The following is a 19,013-nucleotide window of genomic DNA, read 5'->3' as shown; positions in this document are numbered from 1 at the left end:
GTCACTTCGATAATAATTTGGCGTGTATCAAACCACTAGACATTCAATAAATACCATGCGATACTGAAACTCTACGACACAATTTCATGACTTTCACAACAATGAAATAAAAACGCGTGACACTAGAGGTTTTTGTATTTTAAAAAGTTTATTCTGTCTAAATCTATTTATAGCTCATCTAAGATCCACTGGGCGTTGGCTGGTCAACCTTGACCTGGTTCTTGACCTCGATGTTGACCTTCGGAGGTTCAAGTAACACAGGAGGGACATCGTTGGGCAGCGGCCTGGCGACGTGAGTGGAATTCTGGAAGATCTCGTCTGGTTCCTCCTCGTCACGCTCGGCTGACCGCTTGCGTAACGGCACCGCGTCCCAGCGGAACTCGGCGTGCTTGCCGATGACGTCATCGAACCTGCCGGTGATGGTGAAGACGTACCTGTTCTCATTACACAGGTCGCTGATGAGAGTCTGCGCATTCGGGTAGGCGTTTTTGACGTCGTTCCACAACCAAGGCTGGGAATCGGTATCGCTTTGTCTTTTCAGCGCCGTGTAGAAAGGAGTGCTGGAGTCTCCGAATCTGTAGTTGAACGTTGGACGATCTTCACTACCACGATACTGGTAATGGTAATTGGTATCGATGCTGCTAGCTCCGCCTCCCCAGCGTAGAAAACCTTGAAGCTCTGCGGAGAACTTGGCTATGATGGTCGCCGTGTAGGCTACTGAGGTCCTGGTTTTGGACAGGATAAGGCTCCATTCTGAAGCTGAATACGGCTTCAATACTTTGGATGTACTGACAGAGAAAGTTTTCGACTGCTCGTTCTTGGTTTCGTCGGATGTGGTTGTGCTGGTCTCGTAGTTGAACTTGTATCCGATTGACCCCCCGACCCCGCCTGTAGCCGAGGGCGGCGAGTAGGTCACCTGGACATTCAACTCGTGGCTGTATTTCCAGGAGCTTGTTGTCGTGTGGGTGACGCTGCGGACACTAGTCTCAGATCTTGTAATGGACTTGGTCGCATCCGTTGGGTCATTGTTATATATAGTTCCAGAGTCGATAGTTTCCGGTGTTAAGTCTTGAACTACCGGAGTTCCATATTTGATGTCCTTGATCTCAAACCCCCAGTCCCCATAAGACATGTTCAGACGGTTTTCACTCATGTAGCCTTCACACCGACCACTTTTATCAGCGTTCCATGTGTCGCCGCTCCTTCTAAAATCTTCCCCAACATACGGTGCTCTACAACCCGAGCACCAGCCGTAACCCAGGTAATGAGCCAGTAGGGCCATGTCCGCCATTGTGGTGTCCATGACGCGGGTTTTGACGTTGTACAGCTCATCGAGTTCCTCTTGTGCCGGGGCGGTCTGGCAGCAACGTAAGAACTCCAGACAGTAGAGCTTATCACAGGAACTACGGTACAGGCCCGTCACGTAGTAGTCCTCATTACACCTACACAATCCCTCGTTATCGAAACAAATCGATATGTCATGATCATAACAGTGTCCGTAGTAGGATGGATGATCAGCGGGCTTCGAACATCGCCCTTCTTCTATATTAAACAACAAATCATTGCCGTTTGTACTCCTGTACAAGCCGTTGAGAAAATAACCGGCCGGACAATTGGCCCAAGTGTTGCCTCTATCAAACGTGCTCCACCAGTCCACATTCACAGTCTGAGTTTTAGAGTTAGACCACGGCCAGTTCCTGTTGCAGCATTCCGCCTCTTCTAAAAGCCCCAAGCCGTCGTCGTCCCAACTTTTTCTTGGGCTTCTATCGAAACCAGCGATAAAATCAGTTCCACCGCTACACTTTGACAGCCCCTCGCTGTCCATGCTTGACCACCAATCTGATCTACTGCATCCAGCATTTGCTCCGTGAATCAACACAGATAAAAGACACAGAGATGGAACCAAATACATCTTGAATGTAGAAACTGTTGGGAGAAAATGACTTTAAATTATTGTTAACTTGTTGAGAAAATACACTCCACATTTACTATGGTTGGTATTTAAACATACCGATCGTGATATACGTAACTTGGCATTCATAAACAGCGCAACACTAGTGATGTTGAAAGATATAATTTATTGTACTACAAACATTCTGCTTTTTTGCACCGGCTCTCACCATCTTAGTTAATTATACACCTCATGGGAAAATATAATCTCATTTGAGTTATACACTTCATGTGATAAGATCATCTCATTTGAATTATACACTTCAAGTGAAAAGATAATCTCATTTGAATTATACACCTCATATGAAAAGATAATGGCATTTGAATTATACACCTCATGTGAAAAGATCATCTCATTTGAATTATACAACTCTTGCGAAAAGATAATCTCATTTTAATTTAAAACATTGACTTATGAAAACACTTTTAATTCAAAGACTTATCTGTCTACATTAAACACTGTCAATTATCTTTATCAGCTTACAGAGAGTGTGTAACAAAAAAGTGATATATTTTTACTATATAAAAATGTTTTCAAATTACCTATAAACAGCAAGTAGTGAGAAGTATCGTTATTGATAGAACTGTCGTGTTAATCTAAGGCATATATACACCAAAACTTTTCACTTCAAAATAGATTTAACTTAAGCTTAATCTCTTTTTAATTGAAAGTCACGTATATTTTACATTTTTCCCAATCGGTGTAATTAGTAACAGACTGTTGTGTAAAAGTAAATTCTGTTTTCACCACACCCTGTCAAAAGTAAGTGTATTCAAATGTACCGTCATTAGGCAGAAGTGGACTTTTGACATGCAAATTTTGTTTTCGTGGTTGTGACACAGGAACAGATGCGAGTACGGATGTACTTTATGGTTATTTTATCAACCTAGTACAATTAACACCTTTGGGACGGCGTGGCCTAGCAGTAGAGAGCTGGACTGCTTACCCGGGAGTCTCGAGTTCGAATCTGGGCTCAAATCAGATGGGTATCTAACTTACGTTAGGGAAACAAAAGCGGCTGGGCATGGTGCTGACCACACTATCCATATATATATATATATATATATATATATATATATATATATATATATATATATATATATATACCGAGGTCTATGAATCAGATGGCCTCTACTTCATCTGCCCCATTTGTCTAGGGCACGAACGGGATTAAGAAAAAGTGAAAACAATTAACACAATTAATACAGCCGACGTGTACATTATTTTAACAGACGTTCGGAAAAAAGTGTTTGAACTTTTGATAACAACAATGAACTACACTTTACTACACATACACGATACAAAAGTGTAGGTCGATTCCTATCATTTGATTGTTAATTTGGGGCAAATGAAAGACATTTTAAAAACATGCATTACAACGTAGCCCCACATTTATCTGTATGGTAGAGGACCTCGCAAAAACAGTATGTTGCAGAAATTATATTTTTTAAATGGAAGTACAAAGACATAAATTATGTTAATCAGAGAAAATCGGACAGTGTTGTTTGCGGTTTAAAATGTAAATTTATAAAATATAATCAAGAGTCAAATCTATCCTCAGAATAATTGAGTCGCAAATTAGGTTCACTGCATACGAGTGGGTAATTACCCTATGTAAGGTTGTTTAAAAAAACAAGTTGAAACCGTTCGTTGTTTGTAGTAACTGTATTTTAATTAGCTTCATCTCCATCGCTAAGTAGGGCTAAACTAAGTATAGTATACATGTTTATTTAACCTAGTTGCCAATTATATAGGCACTAACTAGGTTTCTAGTGAAGGTTAAATATTAATAGTTCTTACCAGTGGCGTAGCGAGGTCGGGTGTCACCCGGTGCGGCACTTAATGGTGCCTCTGGGGGGGGGGGGGGGTGACACCATTAAGTGCCGCAGCGGGTGACACCCGACTTCGCTACGCCACTGATTAAACGAAACATATGTATAGAGCTTCCGCTTTATTTTAAATCATTTCAATATTGGTTGTGATTTTATTTTCTAGTATTTCTTTCTAAGTAATTTTTACAATTTTATTTGTAGGGATTGTCTTTTTTTTTAAAAGTGTTGTTAATTAAAATTTTTAATCAATTTTAGTCAAATGTGTATAAATAAACCAAGGTATGTTTTTACGTAACAGATTTTTGTCTCTCCCAAACGTATGTCCTAATCGTAACTGCAAAACGTTCTCTGTTTTATAAGGCACACGTCAACAAGACAGCCAGCACTATTTTAAAATAATAGAACAATAGAGACAGAATGTATTGATTGGCTATTTTTTTTTTTTTTTGACCATAACTAAAAACATTTATTCTCAAAACATTTTATACCCAACAGGTTTTCATGATAAGTGAAAAAAAAATGTCATGAAGTACGATATGAAATGTGTTATGTACAGGAACAGCAATGGTGAATGAATGAGTGATAACGGTGGTTTAAAAATATGGAGTTGTCTAAACAGGAGATCCTTCTTGCTTGTCTCTGACAGCATCCTTGAATCTTTCTTCCAAGAGGGAAATTTCAGAGATCAGATCAGTGATGGCGTTTGTGATGGCTTCCTGTGGGGTGTAGTCAGGTGTGGTCTGGATCCTTAGGACAAACTTGTGCTCCAAGGGGTGAGGGATCTTGTAGCCGGCAAATAGTACTTGGGGGTCTTTTAACAGCTGAGTGGTGATTACATTTCCAAGCGTGTGGTCTTCTTTGTTGACAGTGAAGATGGCTGCATTGGGGACTTTAGTGTCTTTCTCTATGTAGATTTTTTTTTCTCCTTCAAACAGAAGAAATGACTCAAAAGTCGATGCAGCATTCATGATGAATTTTTTAACCTGGCTATGAGACATTTTTGGTTTAAAGATCGCTACAGCTCTATAACTGGTTTTATTTTTAAAAACACATTTTTAAAATCAATGTTATGTTAATTGCGTTGTGATTTTTTTTTAAGAACACTACCCAACTCGTGACTAGAGTTACGGTAAAAACATATTTTGTTTTAAATTAATTAATTGTAATTTTCGTATTTTTTACGATTCGGTGGATCTATGGTTAAAACTAATTTGATTCATTTTAATTAATTGTAATATTTATATTTCACTACGATTGGGTAAATCTACAAAAATAGTTATCTCCCCTTCTGTTATTGAACATAGTAATCTATCGAGTGATTTAATTTAGTTATCTCTCCTTAGTTTCTGATTCGTTTAATTCATTTTTACTTTCTCGTATATACAGATGTGTTAATTAATGAAAACAACAATGTGTTTTTAAATAAATTGGAGCACATAGGCTCGAATTAAGTATCAGCTATTTTACGGTGCAATTCTTGTGACATAATAGCGAATTTCAGACTGGGTAAGTGGGGGGGGGGCTTGTGGGTGCGATAAGAAGTTGTCCAGAAGGGGTGGGGGTAGCAGGCATGTTGGTAAGTCTTGTACTGTTGTAGGAGCTATGGCAGTGGGTGGTGGTGTTTTTTTTTTTTGTTTTTTTTTTTGGGTGGAGAGGGGGGGGGGGGGGGCTTGTTTGGGAACAGGGAGAACAAGGAGCTCTAGAATAGAGATTTTTTTTTACATCAGACATTATTTTCATCAGTTCATGGCGATTAAGCTTGCTAAAGAGGTTGTATTTTATGGGTATAAATATGTATCGCGACATCGCCATTTAGTTAGGCATAGAAAGATACCAGTACTTAGACGTGGGCGGAGTTGAGTTACCACGGTGTTTCGTATTTTATTCTTCCATTATAGGAAGTAAATGAGTAACTGGCGGTGTAAACTATTGGAATAGATTTCCATTTTTTGCTCCAACTAATCACACGTTTTATTATTTCATCTACCAGTAACCGAAGTAAGCACTTGCTTAATTTATCCACTAGATAATTATCTTTATATAGATCCTATCATAAAATAAATCTAAAAAGAGAGGGTGAAAATTTTTTATTGTTATTCCCACTAACTAAGAATGTTAGGCAATATAGAAACAAATACAGTATACATTATTGATTGGAATGATCGGCCTAGTTTGATAATCCCCCGTCAGCAATCAACAGTCCAGATCTCATATAAATAGTTTTTCAAGACTTCCTTATTTTGATCGCTAGCTTGGCATATTGATTTTCTGATTGTAAATTTAATAAAAGAAACAAAATAAGCAATCTATCCAGTATGCATTGCGTAGTTTAAAATATGTTATAAATAACGCTTACTTGTAAATATTTTCTAGATCGACCTACTTAGATCAACATAATCTGACGCTAGCAAGCTGCCAAAGTCGTCGTTCGTTACTCCCACTTTACTTTTCTCAATGTTCATTTAATAAGTACAACAAAGTAATAAATACATTCAGTTATACTTTTTTCCGTTGAAAACAAAATATAAATAATGCTTAGATAATTATATTTTCTTGAAAGGCCTACATAAAATGCAATTTTTAATGCAATTTTTAAAATTCGCTACCTAACTTAACTTCACTAGTTTCATATATTGATTTTCTGGGAAATAATTTTTTAAATAATACAATAGACAAAAAAGAAAATTCGTTCCTTTTTTTTAAAAAATTAACAATATATTTCATGTTTTATATGTTTCTTGAAAAATACTGAAAACGTATCTAGTATCTAATTTCCCTAGAAAAAAAAACCTGTTATGGGGAATCCCCGATTCCTGAGACGTCTTATTTAAATAGTTTTCTACGTAATCAACAAAAATAGAACGACATTGGCCTTTTATCGGGTTATAGACTACAATAGAATAATTAAGGTATGGTCACACTTTAAATAAAATACAAGCTGAACAGTCGTGTTATTGTAAGTATCTAAGTATTGTCAGTATCGGGCTTATCTGCTGCTCGTTACAGCACTGCATAACGCTTTTCATAATACTATACGATTTAATGTATTTTTTCAATACGAATTACATCTTATGGGATAAAATTAATTTTTAGATTGTAAAAATTATGTTAACATTGTTAGTCATGAAAGTCTACTCAAAAGCGTATAGCTTATTACAGTTTTATGTGCAGTTACTAGCATATGGAGTATTGCCATTATGTTTTTGTCTGTGAGTGTGTCTCACTGTGTGTTCTCTGTATATGTATTTGTACATATAAAAATATGATTTGTTTTATTTCTATAAATACATTTATGTAACCCTTCGAATTTAATAGTTTTAGCAAATATGAAGTTCCCCATTTGCCTATTGAAACAAGGCACTGGACGCCGTGTGTTTACACACCCCATCAACCCTAAGATGACCCTGGACATACAAGTCCAGTACCATCAGCGACAAGACGGTCTCAAGTCTAGTCACGTGACTGTCTACCTTAACACAAGTACTTTAGCTCAAGGACGTATCTTGATCGACCACGCATGGTCTGTAACACCCCGAAAAGTTAAAGCAAATAGAACAGTTGAAGTCACTGGAAAGATCAAAGTTCACAGTAAATCTAAAGCTAAGAGATGGTTTCAAGCTCATGAAGAGGTACAGACAAGAGTGTGTATGAATGGATTCACCTTTGGCCACGATATGTCTGTCGATCTGGATCTAAAAAATTGCACTGGTGAAAACGTTAGCAACAAAGTTACAATCTTTGTCGAGTTCCATTTTCTAGGTGACAAAGAAGTCAATGCTGAATTTAAAAATTTGAAGAAAATCTTTCTGGTAAGTATTTTTTAAAAATATTCTGTATTTTGATATTTTGATAATATGACCACACATGTATATAAAACATCACATGCATATATACACATATATTATGGGAAGGCCTGGGGAATATTAATTAACGTTTTTGTAACGCGAGAGCTGTATGCGGAACATGGAACTATATTAATTATGTTAGACGGAGACAGATGTGAAGTCAAAGTACACGTTGGGGCTGGACTCTGAACAAATGGTGCAATAGGGTCACGCGCTTGACCAGAGCCGTGAGATGGACTAAGTTAATTAGATAAGATTAGGGGGACGTAGAATAGGGGAAGTTAGATGGACGAGTGTAATGAGCCATTCATGAGAGCGTGAAGTAACGGACAGAGAAAGATATACTCGTTAGCCCTAGGGATAACACTAGATGGCAAGTTGGACTACATTAGAAATATACAGAACCCCTGAACACGATCGGACAGAAGGATGCAGACATAAAGGTAGAGAACGATTGAATGAATGTTGTGATGAGAGAACAGTGCAGAGGCGTAGCGAGGGGGCGGTGGGTGCGTACCGCACTGAGTGACACCATTTAGGGGGGTGACACCAAGGCAAAAATAGCAAAATATATAGAGAAAAATGATAATTCCACTTAATTAAGTGATTAATTCAAGTGTTAAATAGTGTTTTAAGAGGTGCAAATAGAAAGTTTGAAGGGGGGGGGGGTGCAAATTGAAGGTTAAGGGGGGTGCAAATCGAAAATTGAAAGTTTGTTCCCGGGAAGGATTGCTACGCCTCTCGCGATTGACACCATTAACCGCACCAGGTGACACCCGACCTCGCTGCGCCACTGGAACAGTTTCATATATATATATATATATATATATATACATATATATATATATATATGTAACTGGGGTAGGCCTAACTACCAGTTACAAATGATAACGAACGAGAAGCCGAGACACAGTGTTGGTCTGATGCAACCGATGACAGGTGGCTTATTGGGTCGGGCTGATAACAACCTCAAAGCCAACGCGTGCTATTTTGGGAAACGGTATTCAGACGGCCTGTCAACTTTGATGGATAGGACGCAGATGTTATTTTACGGTCTGTACGTTTGAACTACGCAACTGGTGGTCGGAGATCGAGTACAAGTATCGATTACGGAGGAATACAAGTACGGAGACGAGTACGGATACAAGGCATAAATAGGAGGGCACGGCAGGACTCGTTCTCTCTCTTCCCGTTGGGGCGCTCTCTCTCTTCCCGTTTCAGCGAGCTCTCTTCCATCTTCATCGCTCGCTTAGATTAGTCAGTCTGTGTGACTATGTCAAGTCGGTTATAGAACGGGTTAGCCGTATTGTGTTAAGAAGGATTATAGACATGTGGATTCAGTTATATAAAGCCTAGTGAAGGACTGTTAGGGGTCAGTTGATTCAGACTATTATTGAGAAGCATTCCTGTTGATTTATTGTGTTATTATGAAGCATTTCTTGATTCATGTAATAAAGGATCAATAGCGAACCTGCATCTTGAGTATCTATACTGTGGTCAATGTTGTCTAGAATGAGTGGTTAAACTCGTTAACACGTGGCACTACAGGCAATTAGGTCTCATTACATGTGGCGTTGCGAGCATGGTAACTGTTGGCTCGTTACAATTGGCGTTGTCGGCAGGATAAATGTTCGCTCGTCACAATTGGCGCTGCGAGCAGGGTCACATTTGGCGCTGCGAGTAGCCTAGGTCACATTTGGCGTCGTCGGACAGGATGAATTCAACTAGACTTGCCGTTTAAGGCACCTATAGTCAACCTTGTGCATAACTGTGTTTAGTGTGTGTGTGAATTCGGACATTCAGGAACTGTGAAAATCGAGGAACGAGGAAAAATTTTTCATACACACACGGTAAGAAAGAACTCTTTTTTTTAGTACTTAAGGAAGAAAATGTCTACTCTGGACGAGAAGCAGACCCATATAGTGGTCCTACCCAGAGAGTCCCATATTAACAAATTTTACGGGGACGGAGACCCAACTTTAACCAACAGGTTCAGTGAAGAGGTCAAAGCGGCCTGGGCCTCGAGACATATGTCACCAGAGGAAAGATTAAGACTGCTGATGGGCAGTATAGGTGAAACGGTTAGGGCAGAGGTTAAGTGCCACGATAGGACCGTCCAATCAGATCCAGATAAGGTGCTGGATCTGATTATGGAGACCTTTGGGGAGAGACGGTCGGGAGTGCAACTGCTATCGGGATTCGTGGGCTTAAAGCAGAGAATGGCGGAGAGTGTGATGGAGTACTCACACAGGATGAACAGGGCCTTTGATTTGGTAAAGGGCAAATCACCGGACATTGATGTACGCCTACTGAGGGACCATTTCATCGAGGGGCTAGCAACCCCGATCTTAAGGAGAGAGTTGAAAGAGGAGGTCCACAGAGACCAGCAGTTGACCTTCCTTCAGGTCAGGAACTCAGCGATCCGCAGGTCCGAGGATGAGGACCAATCGAACTGTTCGGTGGACAAAGTCTCTGTGCCTGAACAGAGACAATCCCCACCCACAGGGGCCGACACGATGGAGACCATGATGGCTCAACTGTTGGCCCACCTAGAGAAGGTTGACCAACGCTTGAAGTGGTTGGAAAGCAGGTCAACAGCTGAGAATCAGGAAAAGAACGGGACAAAACAGGGACGGGTTGGACGGCCGCGTCCTGCCAAGCCATCACTCCAATGGACGGCAGACGGTAGACCAATTTGTTTGTCTTGTTCACAACCCGGACATATGGCACGGTACTGCCAGGGAAACGGTCGTCCTCTGTAAGGCAGGGCCAAGCTACAGAGGGGCGAGGTTATGGCCCAAGAAGCAAAATGATGGGAGTCTGTCCCGAAATGGTGATTACGATTGGGGACATCGCGGTGAAGGCAATTGTGGATACAGGCTCCCAGGTGACGACAATCACGGAAAATTTTTACACCAAATGGATGAAAGGAAAAGACCATAGGTTGAGGTCTGACACATGCATGCGCCTGACGGCAGCTAATGGACTAACCATTCCATACTGTGGTTATTTTCTGGCGGATGTCGTGGTGGCAGGACATAGGTTGAAGCAGGTTGGGGTGTTCGTTACGAAACACAACCTAGAGACAAATGTGTCAAATATACCTTGCCTGTTGGGCATGAATATTCTTGGCCAGTTGCCAGAATTTCTTACAAATATTGTCGGATCGACCACACCAGGTCGGGGATCCAAGTTGGCCAGGTTTGCCAAGACCAGGGGAAGGACAGCAGTCCCGGCAAACACGGTCAAGGCAATCACATTACAAATTGGTGATAGAAGCGTGAATGGTGATGTGATGGTAGAACCATGTGGCGCCGCACTGAGGGCAGGCGTCGTGTTACTGCGGACATACACATCAGCGGAAAACGGACTAGTTCAAGGGTTGGTAGCAAATGTTTTGGATGAAGAAATTTTTATACCGCCTAACACTCTGGTAGGAGTACCACAGAACGTCGAGGTACAACGGTCGGCACAGTGCATCGAACTGATCAATACCAGTAGTAATGAAGTAACAATTAGGTCGGTCAATGTGACGGCCGAGGTGAAGAAAGAAGATGGCCGATCATATACATTCCCGGAAACTGAGGACCCAAAACTAAATGAATTGCTGAATAAATACAGTGATATATTTGCCTCGTATGAGGGTGATTTGGGGTACACGGAAGTAATAAAACACCAGATACCCTTACTACAAGACAAGCCGGTGGCGCAACCTTATCGAAGATTGCCACCAAGTCACTACTCTGCGGTGAAAGCACACCTGAACGATCTACTAAAAAAGGGAATTATTACAACCAGTACGAGCCCATATGCGGCACCGATTGTAGTGGTAAAAAAAGAAGTCAGGGGAGATAAGACTGTGTTGTGATTACCGGAAATTGAACAATATCACGAGAAGGGATGCATTCCCCTTGCCTCGTATTGATGAATGTCTTGATGCGTTGGGGGGAGCAAGATTTTTTTCTACCTTGGATTTGGCTAGTGGCTACCACCAAGTGGCCATGCACCCCAACGATCAACATAAAACTGCATTTATTTCTCCACTGGGACTGTACGAGTGGACCCGTATGCCGTTTGGTCTAACTAATGCACCTGCTACATTCCAGCGAGTAATGCAGAGTGCTATGAGTGACTTTCTATTTCAAATAATGTTGGTGTATTTGGATGATATTCTAGTTTACTCAAAAACTTGGGAGGACCATCTAAAAAGATTAGAACAAGTGTTTCTCCGTCTTAGGGAGATAGGAGTAAAGCTGAACCCAGACAAATGCTGCTTTGGTTTGAAATCGGTACATTTTTTGGGTTACGTGATTTCGTCGGATGGCATCGCCACTGACCCAGATAAAATTGCAGCTGTTAAAGAATGGAAACAACCAACAACTACGGTAGAGGTCAGGTCATTCTTGGGCTTTGCTTCCTATTATAGAAAATTTGTGCCGGGTTTTGCAAAAATTGCCGCACCATTGCATGACTTGGTAAACAAAATGACAAAGAAACACAGTAAGGAGAAAAAGAAAGGTAAAACACAACTGATAGGTGAATTATGGACTGATGAATGCCTGAACTCGTTTAAGCTCTTGAAAAAGGCTTTGACAGAGGCACCGATATTGGGATACGCGGACCTTGACAAACCATTTCGGCTAGAAATTGACGCCAGCTCTAAAGGTCTGGGAGCTGTGCTATCACAACAACAAAAGCAAGGCTTCAGGGTTATTGCTTATGCCAGTCGAGCTCTGAAGGAATCAGAGAAGAACATGACAAATTACAGCGCCATGAAACTAGAACTTTTGACATTAAAATGGGCTGTGACGGAAAAATTCAGGGACTATCTATTAGGTGCTAAATGTGTGGTATACACTGACAATAACCCCTTGAGTCACCTAAAGACAGCAAAGTTGGGATCCATCGAACAGCGATGGGCAGCAGAATTGGCACTCTTTGACCTAGAGATAAAATATCGCCCGGGGCGGTCCAATGGCAATGCGGACGCCTTATCAAGGAATCCTTACGAGAAACCGGGTGATGAGGAAGAAACGCTGACAGGAATATGTGAGGTCAGAGCGTCAACAGATATCCCTCATGGGGTACAAGTGATGCAGAACGGGCAGACCGGGGTGGAGCACATATCCACGGAACCCGAACATATGGACAGTAGTGATTTTATTTGCCTTAATCACAAAAAGATAAGAGATGCCCAGAGAACGGATAGTGGCTTACAACCGCTATTGAAATACGTCCAGGAACAAAAATTCCCAGGAAGAAGGGAAGGAGAACAATTTGGTCGAGAAACAAAGAAAATACTGAGTCAGTGGGACCGTCTCAGTATAGAGGATGGTGTTCTCATACGGAGAATTCATGACCAAATTGATGGGACAATACACCAGGTGGTGGTGCCTGGACAGTTAAGAGAAGAAGTGCTAAGGTTGGCACATGACAGGGCAGGACACCAGGGTCAGGACAGGACGCACAAAATATTACGACGGAGGTGTTACTGGCCCAATATGGAAATGGAGGTCAAACGCCATTGTGAGGCTTGTGTGAGGTGTCAGCATGCGAAAATGCCAGTTGTCAAAATGAGACAGCCATCAGGACACCTACTAGCGACAAAACCACTAGAGATTGTGGCTATGGACGTTACGTCGTTGGAGCAATCATCGGATGGGACGGAACATGTGTTGGTAATGACTGATGTATTCACCAAATGGACGGTGGCGGTGCCCACGCGAGATCAGACCGCCAAAACAGTGGCAAAGGTCTTATTACAACATTGGTTCATCAAATATGGCATACCAAGACAATTACACTCTGACCAAGGAAGGGCTTTCGAGTCAGAAGTAATTAACCAACTGTGCAGCCACTACGGGATCAACAAATCTAGAACAACCACATTTAATCCGAAAGGAAACGGACAGTGTGAACGGTTCAACCGCAGCATGCATGATTTGCTGCGTACGCTAGAACCTGAACAGAAAAAACGTTGGCCTGATTTTCTCCCAGAGTTGGTATATCTATACAACTGCACACCCCATGCCACAACCGGCTTTTCGCCATACATGTTGCTGTTCGGACGGGAGGCTCGACTCCCTCTTGATTTGTTCCTAGGAAAAAGGGAGAGTATGACTGGCTCATACACCGCACTGGAATATGTGAATGAACATATGAGAAGAATTAGAGAAATGTACAGGGTAGTACAGGAAAGACTAGAACATGAATCTCGGCGAAGGGAACCGCCGATACAGACGAAGGACCCGCCACTCAAACTGAATGACAGGGTATTACTGCGTAGCCACCCGTTAGGCAGAAACAAAATCCACGATCTCTGGGGACAGGAGATATGGCAAGTCGTGGAGATGCCTAAAGCAGCAGGTGGCCCCTTTAAGATAAGACCCATCGATCACGCCAAACCGGATCGGTGGGCGAATATTGCTCAATTAAAGAAATATTGGAATAGGCAAGAAGAGCAGTTACACACAGAGAAACCCAAGACAATTAGGGAACCGGAAGTTATAACGGAAATTCACATACCCATTCCGGAACCATATCACCATCAACAGAACAACCGCGATACGCAAGGGGAGGATACCGGCAACAATGAGGATCCCGGTCCCTCCAGAAGCAGAGAGACAGTAGACCATCAGATAAGTGGTCCGCGGAGAAGTTTAAGGAACAGAAGGAATACGAAATTTTTTGTCAGCAACCATCAATTCTTTCATGGTCGCGCTGGTATGAAAACAGACTGTTCAAAGAGCTATAGAAGTGAACTGGTGAAGGCACCAAATGGAAAGGGTGGATGTGAATTCTAGAACTGTTTTGTGTCTCAGAAAGATGATGTAGACACAGTTGATATGTGAAATAGGTAGAACTGTCAATCGTATACGAATGGAACGTCGTGGACAGTGAGTGGAACAATAGATTTTTTTTTTTTTTTTTTACGACTGTGCGATTGACTTTGAGGAGTGCACCTGCCAGGCGTTGTTTGTGGTTGAAAACACACAAAAAAAGCAGGGGTGGATGTAACTGGGGTAGGCCTAACTACCAGTTACAAATGATAACGAACGAGAAGCCGAGACACAGTGTTGGTCTGATGCAACCGATGACAGGTGGCTTATTGGGTCGGGCTGATAACAACCTCAAAGCCAACGCGTGCTATTTTGGGAAACGGTATTCAGACGGCCTGTCAACTTTGATGGATAGGACGCAGATGTTATTTTACGGTCTGTACGTTTGAACTACGCAACTGGTGGTCGGAGATCGAGTACAAGTATCGATTACGGAGGAATACAAGTACGGAGACGAGTACGGATACAAGGCATAAATAGGAGGGCACGGCAGGACTCGTTCTCTCTCTTCCCGTTTCAGCGAGCTCTCTTCCATCTTCATCGCTCGCTTAGATCAGTCAGTCTGTGTGACTATGTCAAGTCGGTTATAGAACGGGTTAGCCGTATTGTGTTAAGAAGGATTATAGACATGTGGATTCAGTTATATAAAGCCTAGTGAAGGACTGTTAGGGGTCAGTTGATTCAGACTATTATTGAGAAGCATTCCTGTTGATTTATTGTGTTATTATGAAGCATTTCTTGATTCATGTAATAAAGGATCAATAGCGAACCTGCATCTTGAGTATCTATACTGTGGTCAATGTTGTCTAGAATGAGTGGTTAAACTCGTTAACACGTGGCACTACAGGCAATTAGGTCTCATTACATGTGGCGTTGCGAGCATGGTAACTGTTGGCTCGTTACAATTGGCGTTGTCGGCAGGATAAATGTTCGCTCGTCACATATATATATATATATATATATATATATATATATATATATATATATATATATATATATATATATATATATATATATATGTGTATATATATATATATATATATATATATATATATATATATATATATATATATATATATATATATATATATATATATATATATATATATATATACACATATATATATATATATATATATATATATATATATATATATATATATATATATATATATATATATATATATATATATATATGAATATGTGTGTGTGTATGTATGTGTCATCGATTGTTTTCCCGTAAAGTTCTTTTTTTAAGAAAGCTATTTTATTTTTATTTTTGTTTTCCAAGAAATGTCATTTTTATTTATAATCTAGAAAGCTATAAATAGAATTGCGTTTCCATTTAACTAGCTTTGTAAGTTTAACCAAAAATAAGTTAGCTGGTCCTCAAAAGGTATAATATAATCTATCACGCAGCTAATGATAAACTTAATGTTGTTTTTGAACTATCAGTAATTTTGTATCATTAGAGAAACTGATACGTTCTCATGTCAGTCGTTGTCATTTTAGACTCAGTGGAGTCTTCCAATCTATATTTTACTCATTTCAACAGAATGTTTTTTTTTTGTCATTTGATAACAGTACAATAAGCAATACAATCTGTCTAATTTAGCATAGCTCATTTAAATTTGATATTTTTCGGACTTTACGTTCCCTTTCAAACATGACGGTCTAGTGAAGTAGAGTTCACTTGCTTCAGTGACCTCGGTATATGAAGGGATTGTAGTAATCATTATGCCCAGCCGCCTTACTCTTCCCTCTACGTGTATTAGTTCCCCACCAGAGTTGGGGGGTGACTCGGAGAAGGTCTACTGACTTTATTTTAGATTAATCTATATTTATATTATTCGTTATTACTTGTTTTCTAATATCCTCTAATAAATCAGTGGTGACACATGAAATACATAACAAACCAGATAGACTATTTATCGAGTTTATTAAAAAAGGGCGCGTTGACATTCTCATGTTACCGAAATTATAACCTTTTAAATGTTAAACAGCTTAATTTAATTAATTTAATTAATTATGAAAAAGGTGCGCAAGATGGCTAAATAGTGCATTATTAAAATAATTTTATTTTTATTTTCACATAGCTTAGTCAGAAGAAAAGGTATCATGAAGACTTAGCTACTAAATCATACATGGTGCTAAATGAACTGATTGACCCAACGAAACTGCTCAGGTGTATAAAAAAGAGCAATGCAGGCTTACTCAACAAGAAAGAAATTGTAAATATGCAGCAATTTTTTAAATAAATATATTAAAACTGGTTTGTAATATACGATGTATTTTTAATATTATAAGTAGCGAAAACATCTATATTTTTGACTGCTTTTTATTAATAGAGAATCCGATCTGACGCTAAAATATACTATCTAAAAATCAATTACTCTCTTTTATTTTTTTAAACCAAAAGAAGAATGTTTTAGTAGCTCAAAAGCTGTAATTTAAGTTACACAATTTTATAAACAGACAAAGATCAAATGCATACTGCAGGAAAAGGATTATTCCCAAAGCTTACGACAACTGATGTTCCATCTTTCATGCAAGAAAAAATGGATTTCAAAGTTGATCAATATTCTTCAAAAACGCGATCAGAAAAAAATATATTTCTTGTTACAAATGATACAATTCTACTACGGCGATCACACCCGTGGATGGGTAAGTTTCAGGTTTGCAATGTTTAAAATTAGTTTCATTAATTATGCAGTTGCAAATTAATATAATGATCAGTGATAAATATTCTATTTATATACGTAAAAAGATCAACACAAAACATGTGAATTGTGTTCTTGTATTGTTTTGTTTCTTCAGACTGCCAGTTACATTCTGACAAAACTAAAAGAACCTCTAGATGTTTATAAAAGGTACAAAATATTTATAAATTTAGGTATCGTTTGACTGATCAGTTTTGGTTTAATAAATATATGAATCATAAACACTAACTTACATAATTAAATGCACAAATACATATATATATATATATATATATATATATATATATATATATATATATATATATATATATATATATATATATATATATATACAAATATATATACAAATATATATATATATATATATATATATATATATATATATATATACGCCTATATCTAAACAGACAGATATAATTTTCACAAAACTTTATATTCAGCCTACAGAAGCTTGCGGTACTCCTCTCTCTGGCTGTAATGCTGTCTGTAATCGCCTTTGTAATAGCAGTACATGCCATCTACACTAGCACAGTAGCCACACAAAATCTGTTGGTAAATGTACAAAACAAGTTAATAAAAAGGCTAGTGACAATTTAAGCGCAATTTCCGTAATTAATTTTTTGTGACCGAACGAAAAGATATTTTTTTTGCTCTAAAAAAAAGACAACTATATTAACCTATATCAACGGAAATAGTTTTATTTTAACGAGTAGGCCTACACGATGCTCACTTTAAAAAAAAATATCATCCTAGGCCTACACGATGCTCAGTTTTAAAAAGTAGTAATTAATTTTTTGTGACCGAACGAAAGGATATTTTTGAAAACTTTCTTCGGCAATATTGTTCTAAATTATGACAGAAATCGATTGATAAATGTTTCAAGTCGCTAAGTGGTCTGGTTGCCGAGATATGGGCAAAAAACTGCATTTTTTTCGAGGTTTTTGGCTTTTCCGGGAAATCCAGGAGGGAATTCCGGGAATTTTTCGAGCCCACAATCATCCTCGGAATTTGCTTAACATATTTGCTTTTGGAACTAGTCCTCGATATTGCTTCGTTGAGGAGGAGATACGACTTAAAGCTGCGGACACACATCCATCCATCCATTTATTCATTCATCCATCCAGAAATGACGAGTTAATAATCGCAATTGTCCGTATGAAAATTGCGCTAAAAATGGGTTAGACATCGTCGAGCATTATTTACAGATAGTTTTTTTAGCATTGGTAATTTATGGTCACAGTACTTTAGCAATGCGTTTTGAACTATTAAAAACTACAATTCCTACCAATAGTATTTTTTTTGTTCAAGTAGCTTATACATCAAAGTATACTTGTATACTTCCTTATATAAACTAAGTTTTTTAAAATTAAATTACTTAATTGTTTATATGCATGATGTTCACTCAAGTCGTATCTCTTTCCTCTAGTCGATACAGATAATACCAGTGAAATCAGGTAAATCATTTCATTACGTGTTCGAACAACAAAAAATAATATTACAGGTCACGGTATCTTTTTATTTATTACACATTGTATTTGTATCTTAACAACGAACAAATTAAGTGAAAATGATAAATCGACCAAAAATCGATTTAACTTTTGATTGTAAAATCAAGTAGAATTCGGATTCAGGAAATTAACCAAAGACTACACACAAATAACTAAAAAGTAAATTTAACAAATATAAAATAATTCTTCTACATCACTCTTAATTATATTTAAAAGAATGGATAAAAATGTATGTTTCTAAACACATCCATATATATATATATATATATATATATATATATATATATATATATATATATATATATATATATATATATT

The 19,013-nt window shown here is 38.8% G+C and overlaps 3 protein-coding genes across 3 annotated transcripts; 1 reads left to right on the top strand and 2 right to left on the bottom strand.

Annotated features, from left to right (window-relative positions):
• Positions 1-163: 163 nt before the first annotated feature.
• Positions 164-2,534, bottom strand: LOC131944759 (aerolysin-like). Its single transcript, XM_059305566.1, has 2 exons — positions 2,494-2,534; positions 164-1,926 (listed from the first exon to the last, which is right to left on the bottom strand). The coding sequence occupies exon 2, from the start codon at positions 1,910-1,912 to the stop codon at positions 179-181; it is 1,734 nt and encodes a 577-aa protein (XP_059161549.1). The 5' UTR covers positions 1,913-1,926; positions 2,494-2,534; the 3' UTR covers positions 164-178.
• A 1,698-nt stretch (positions 2,535-4,232) lies between these two features.
• On the bottom strand, positions 4,233-4,760 carry LOC131944758 (DNA-directed RNA polymerase II subunit RPB11-like). Its single transcript, XM_059305565.1, has one exon. The coding sequence runs from the start codon at positions 4,749-4,751 to the stop codon at positions 4,395-4,397; it is 357 nt and encodes a 118-aa protein (XP_059161548.1). The 5' UTR covers positions 4,752-4,760; the 3' UTR covers positions 4,233-4,394.
• A 1,881-nt stretch (positions 4,761-6,641) lies between these two features.
• On the top strand, positions 6,642-18,733 carry LOC131944789 (uncharacterized). Its single transcript, XM_059305603.1, has 7 exons — positions 6,642-6,739; positions 7,099-7,592; positions 16,564-16,698; positions 16,943-17,131; positions 17,285-17,337; positions 17,628-17,739; positions 18,614-18,733. The coding sequence occupies exons 2-7, from the start codon at positions 7,110-7,112 to the stop codon at positions 18,731-18,733; spliced, it is 1,092 nt and encodes a 363-aa protein (XP_059161586.1). The 5' UTR covers positions 6,642-6,739; positions 7,099-7,109.
• Positions 18,734-19,013: the final 280 nt, after the last annotated feature.

Source organism: Physella acuta, unplaced genomic scaffold, assembly GCF_028476545.2.
Source record: "Physella acuta isolate Inbredline_101_S28 unplaced genomic scaffold, ASM2847654v3 ptg000508l, whole genome shotgun sequence".
Taxonomy (NCBI): Eukaryota; Metazoa; Mollusca; class Gastropoda; family Physidae; genus Physella; species Physella acuta.
This window is presented reverse-complemented; position numbering and strand designations above follow the sequence as displayed.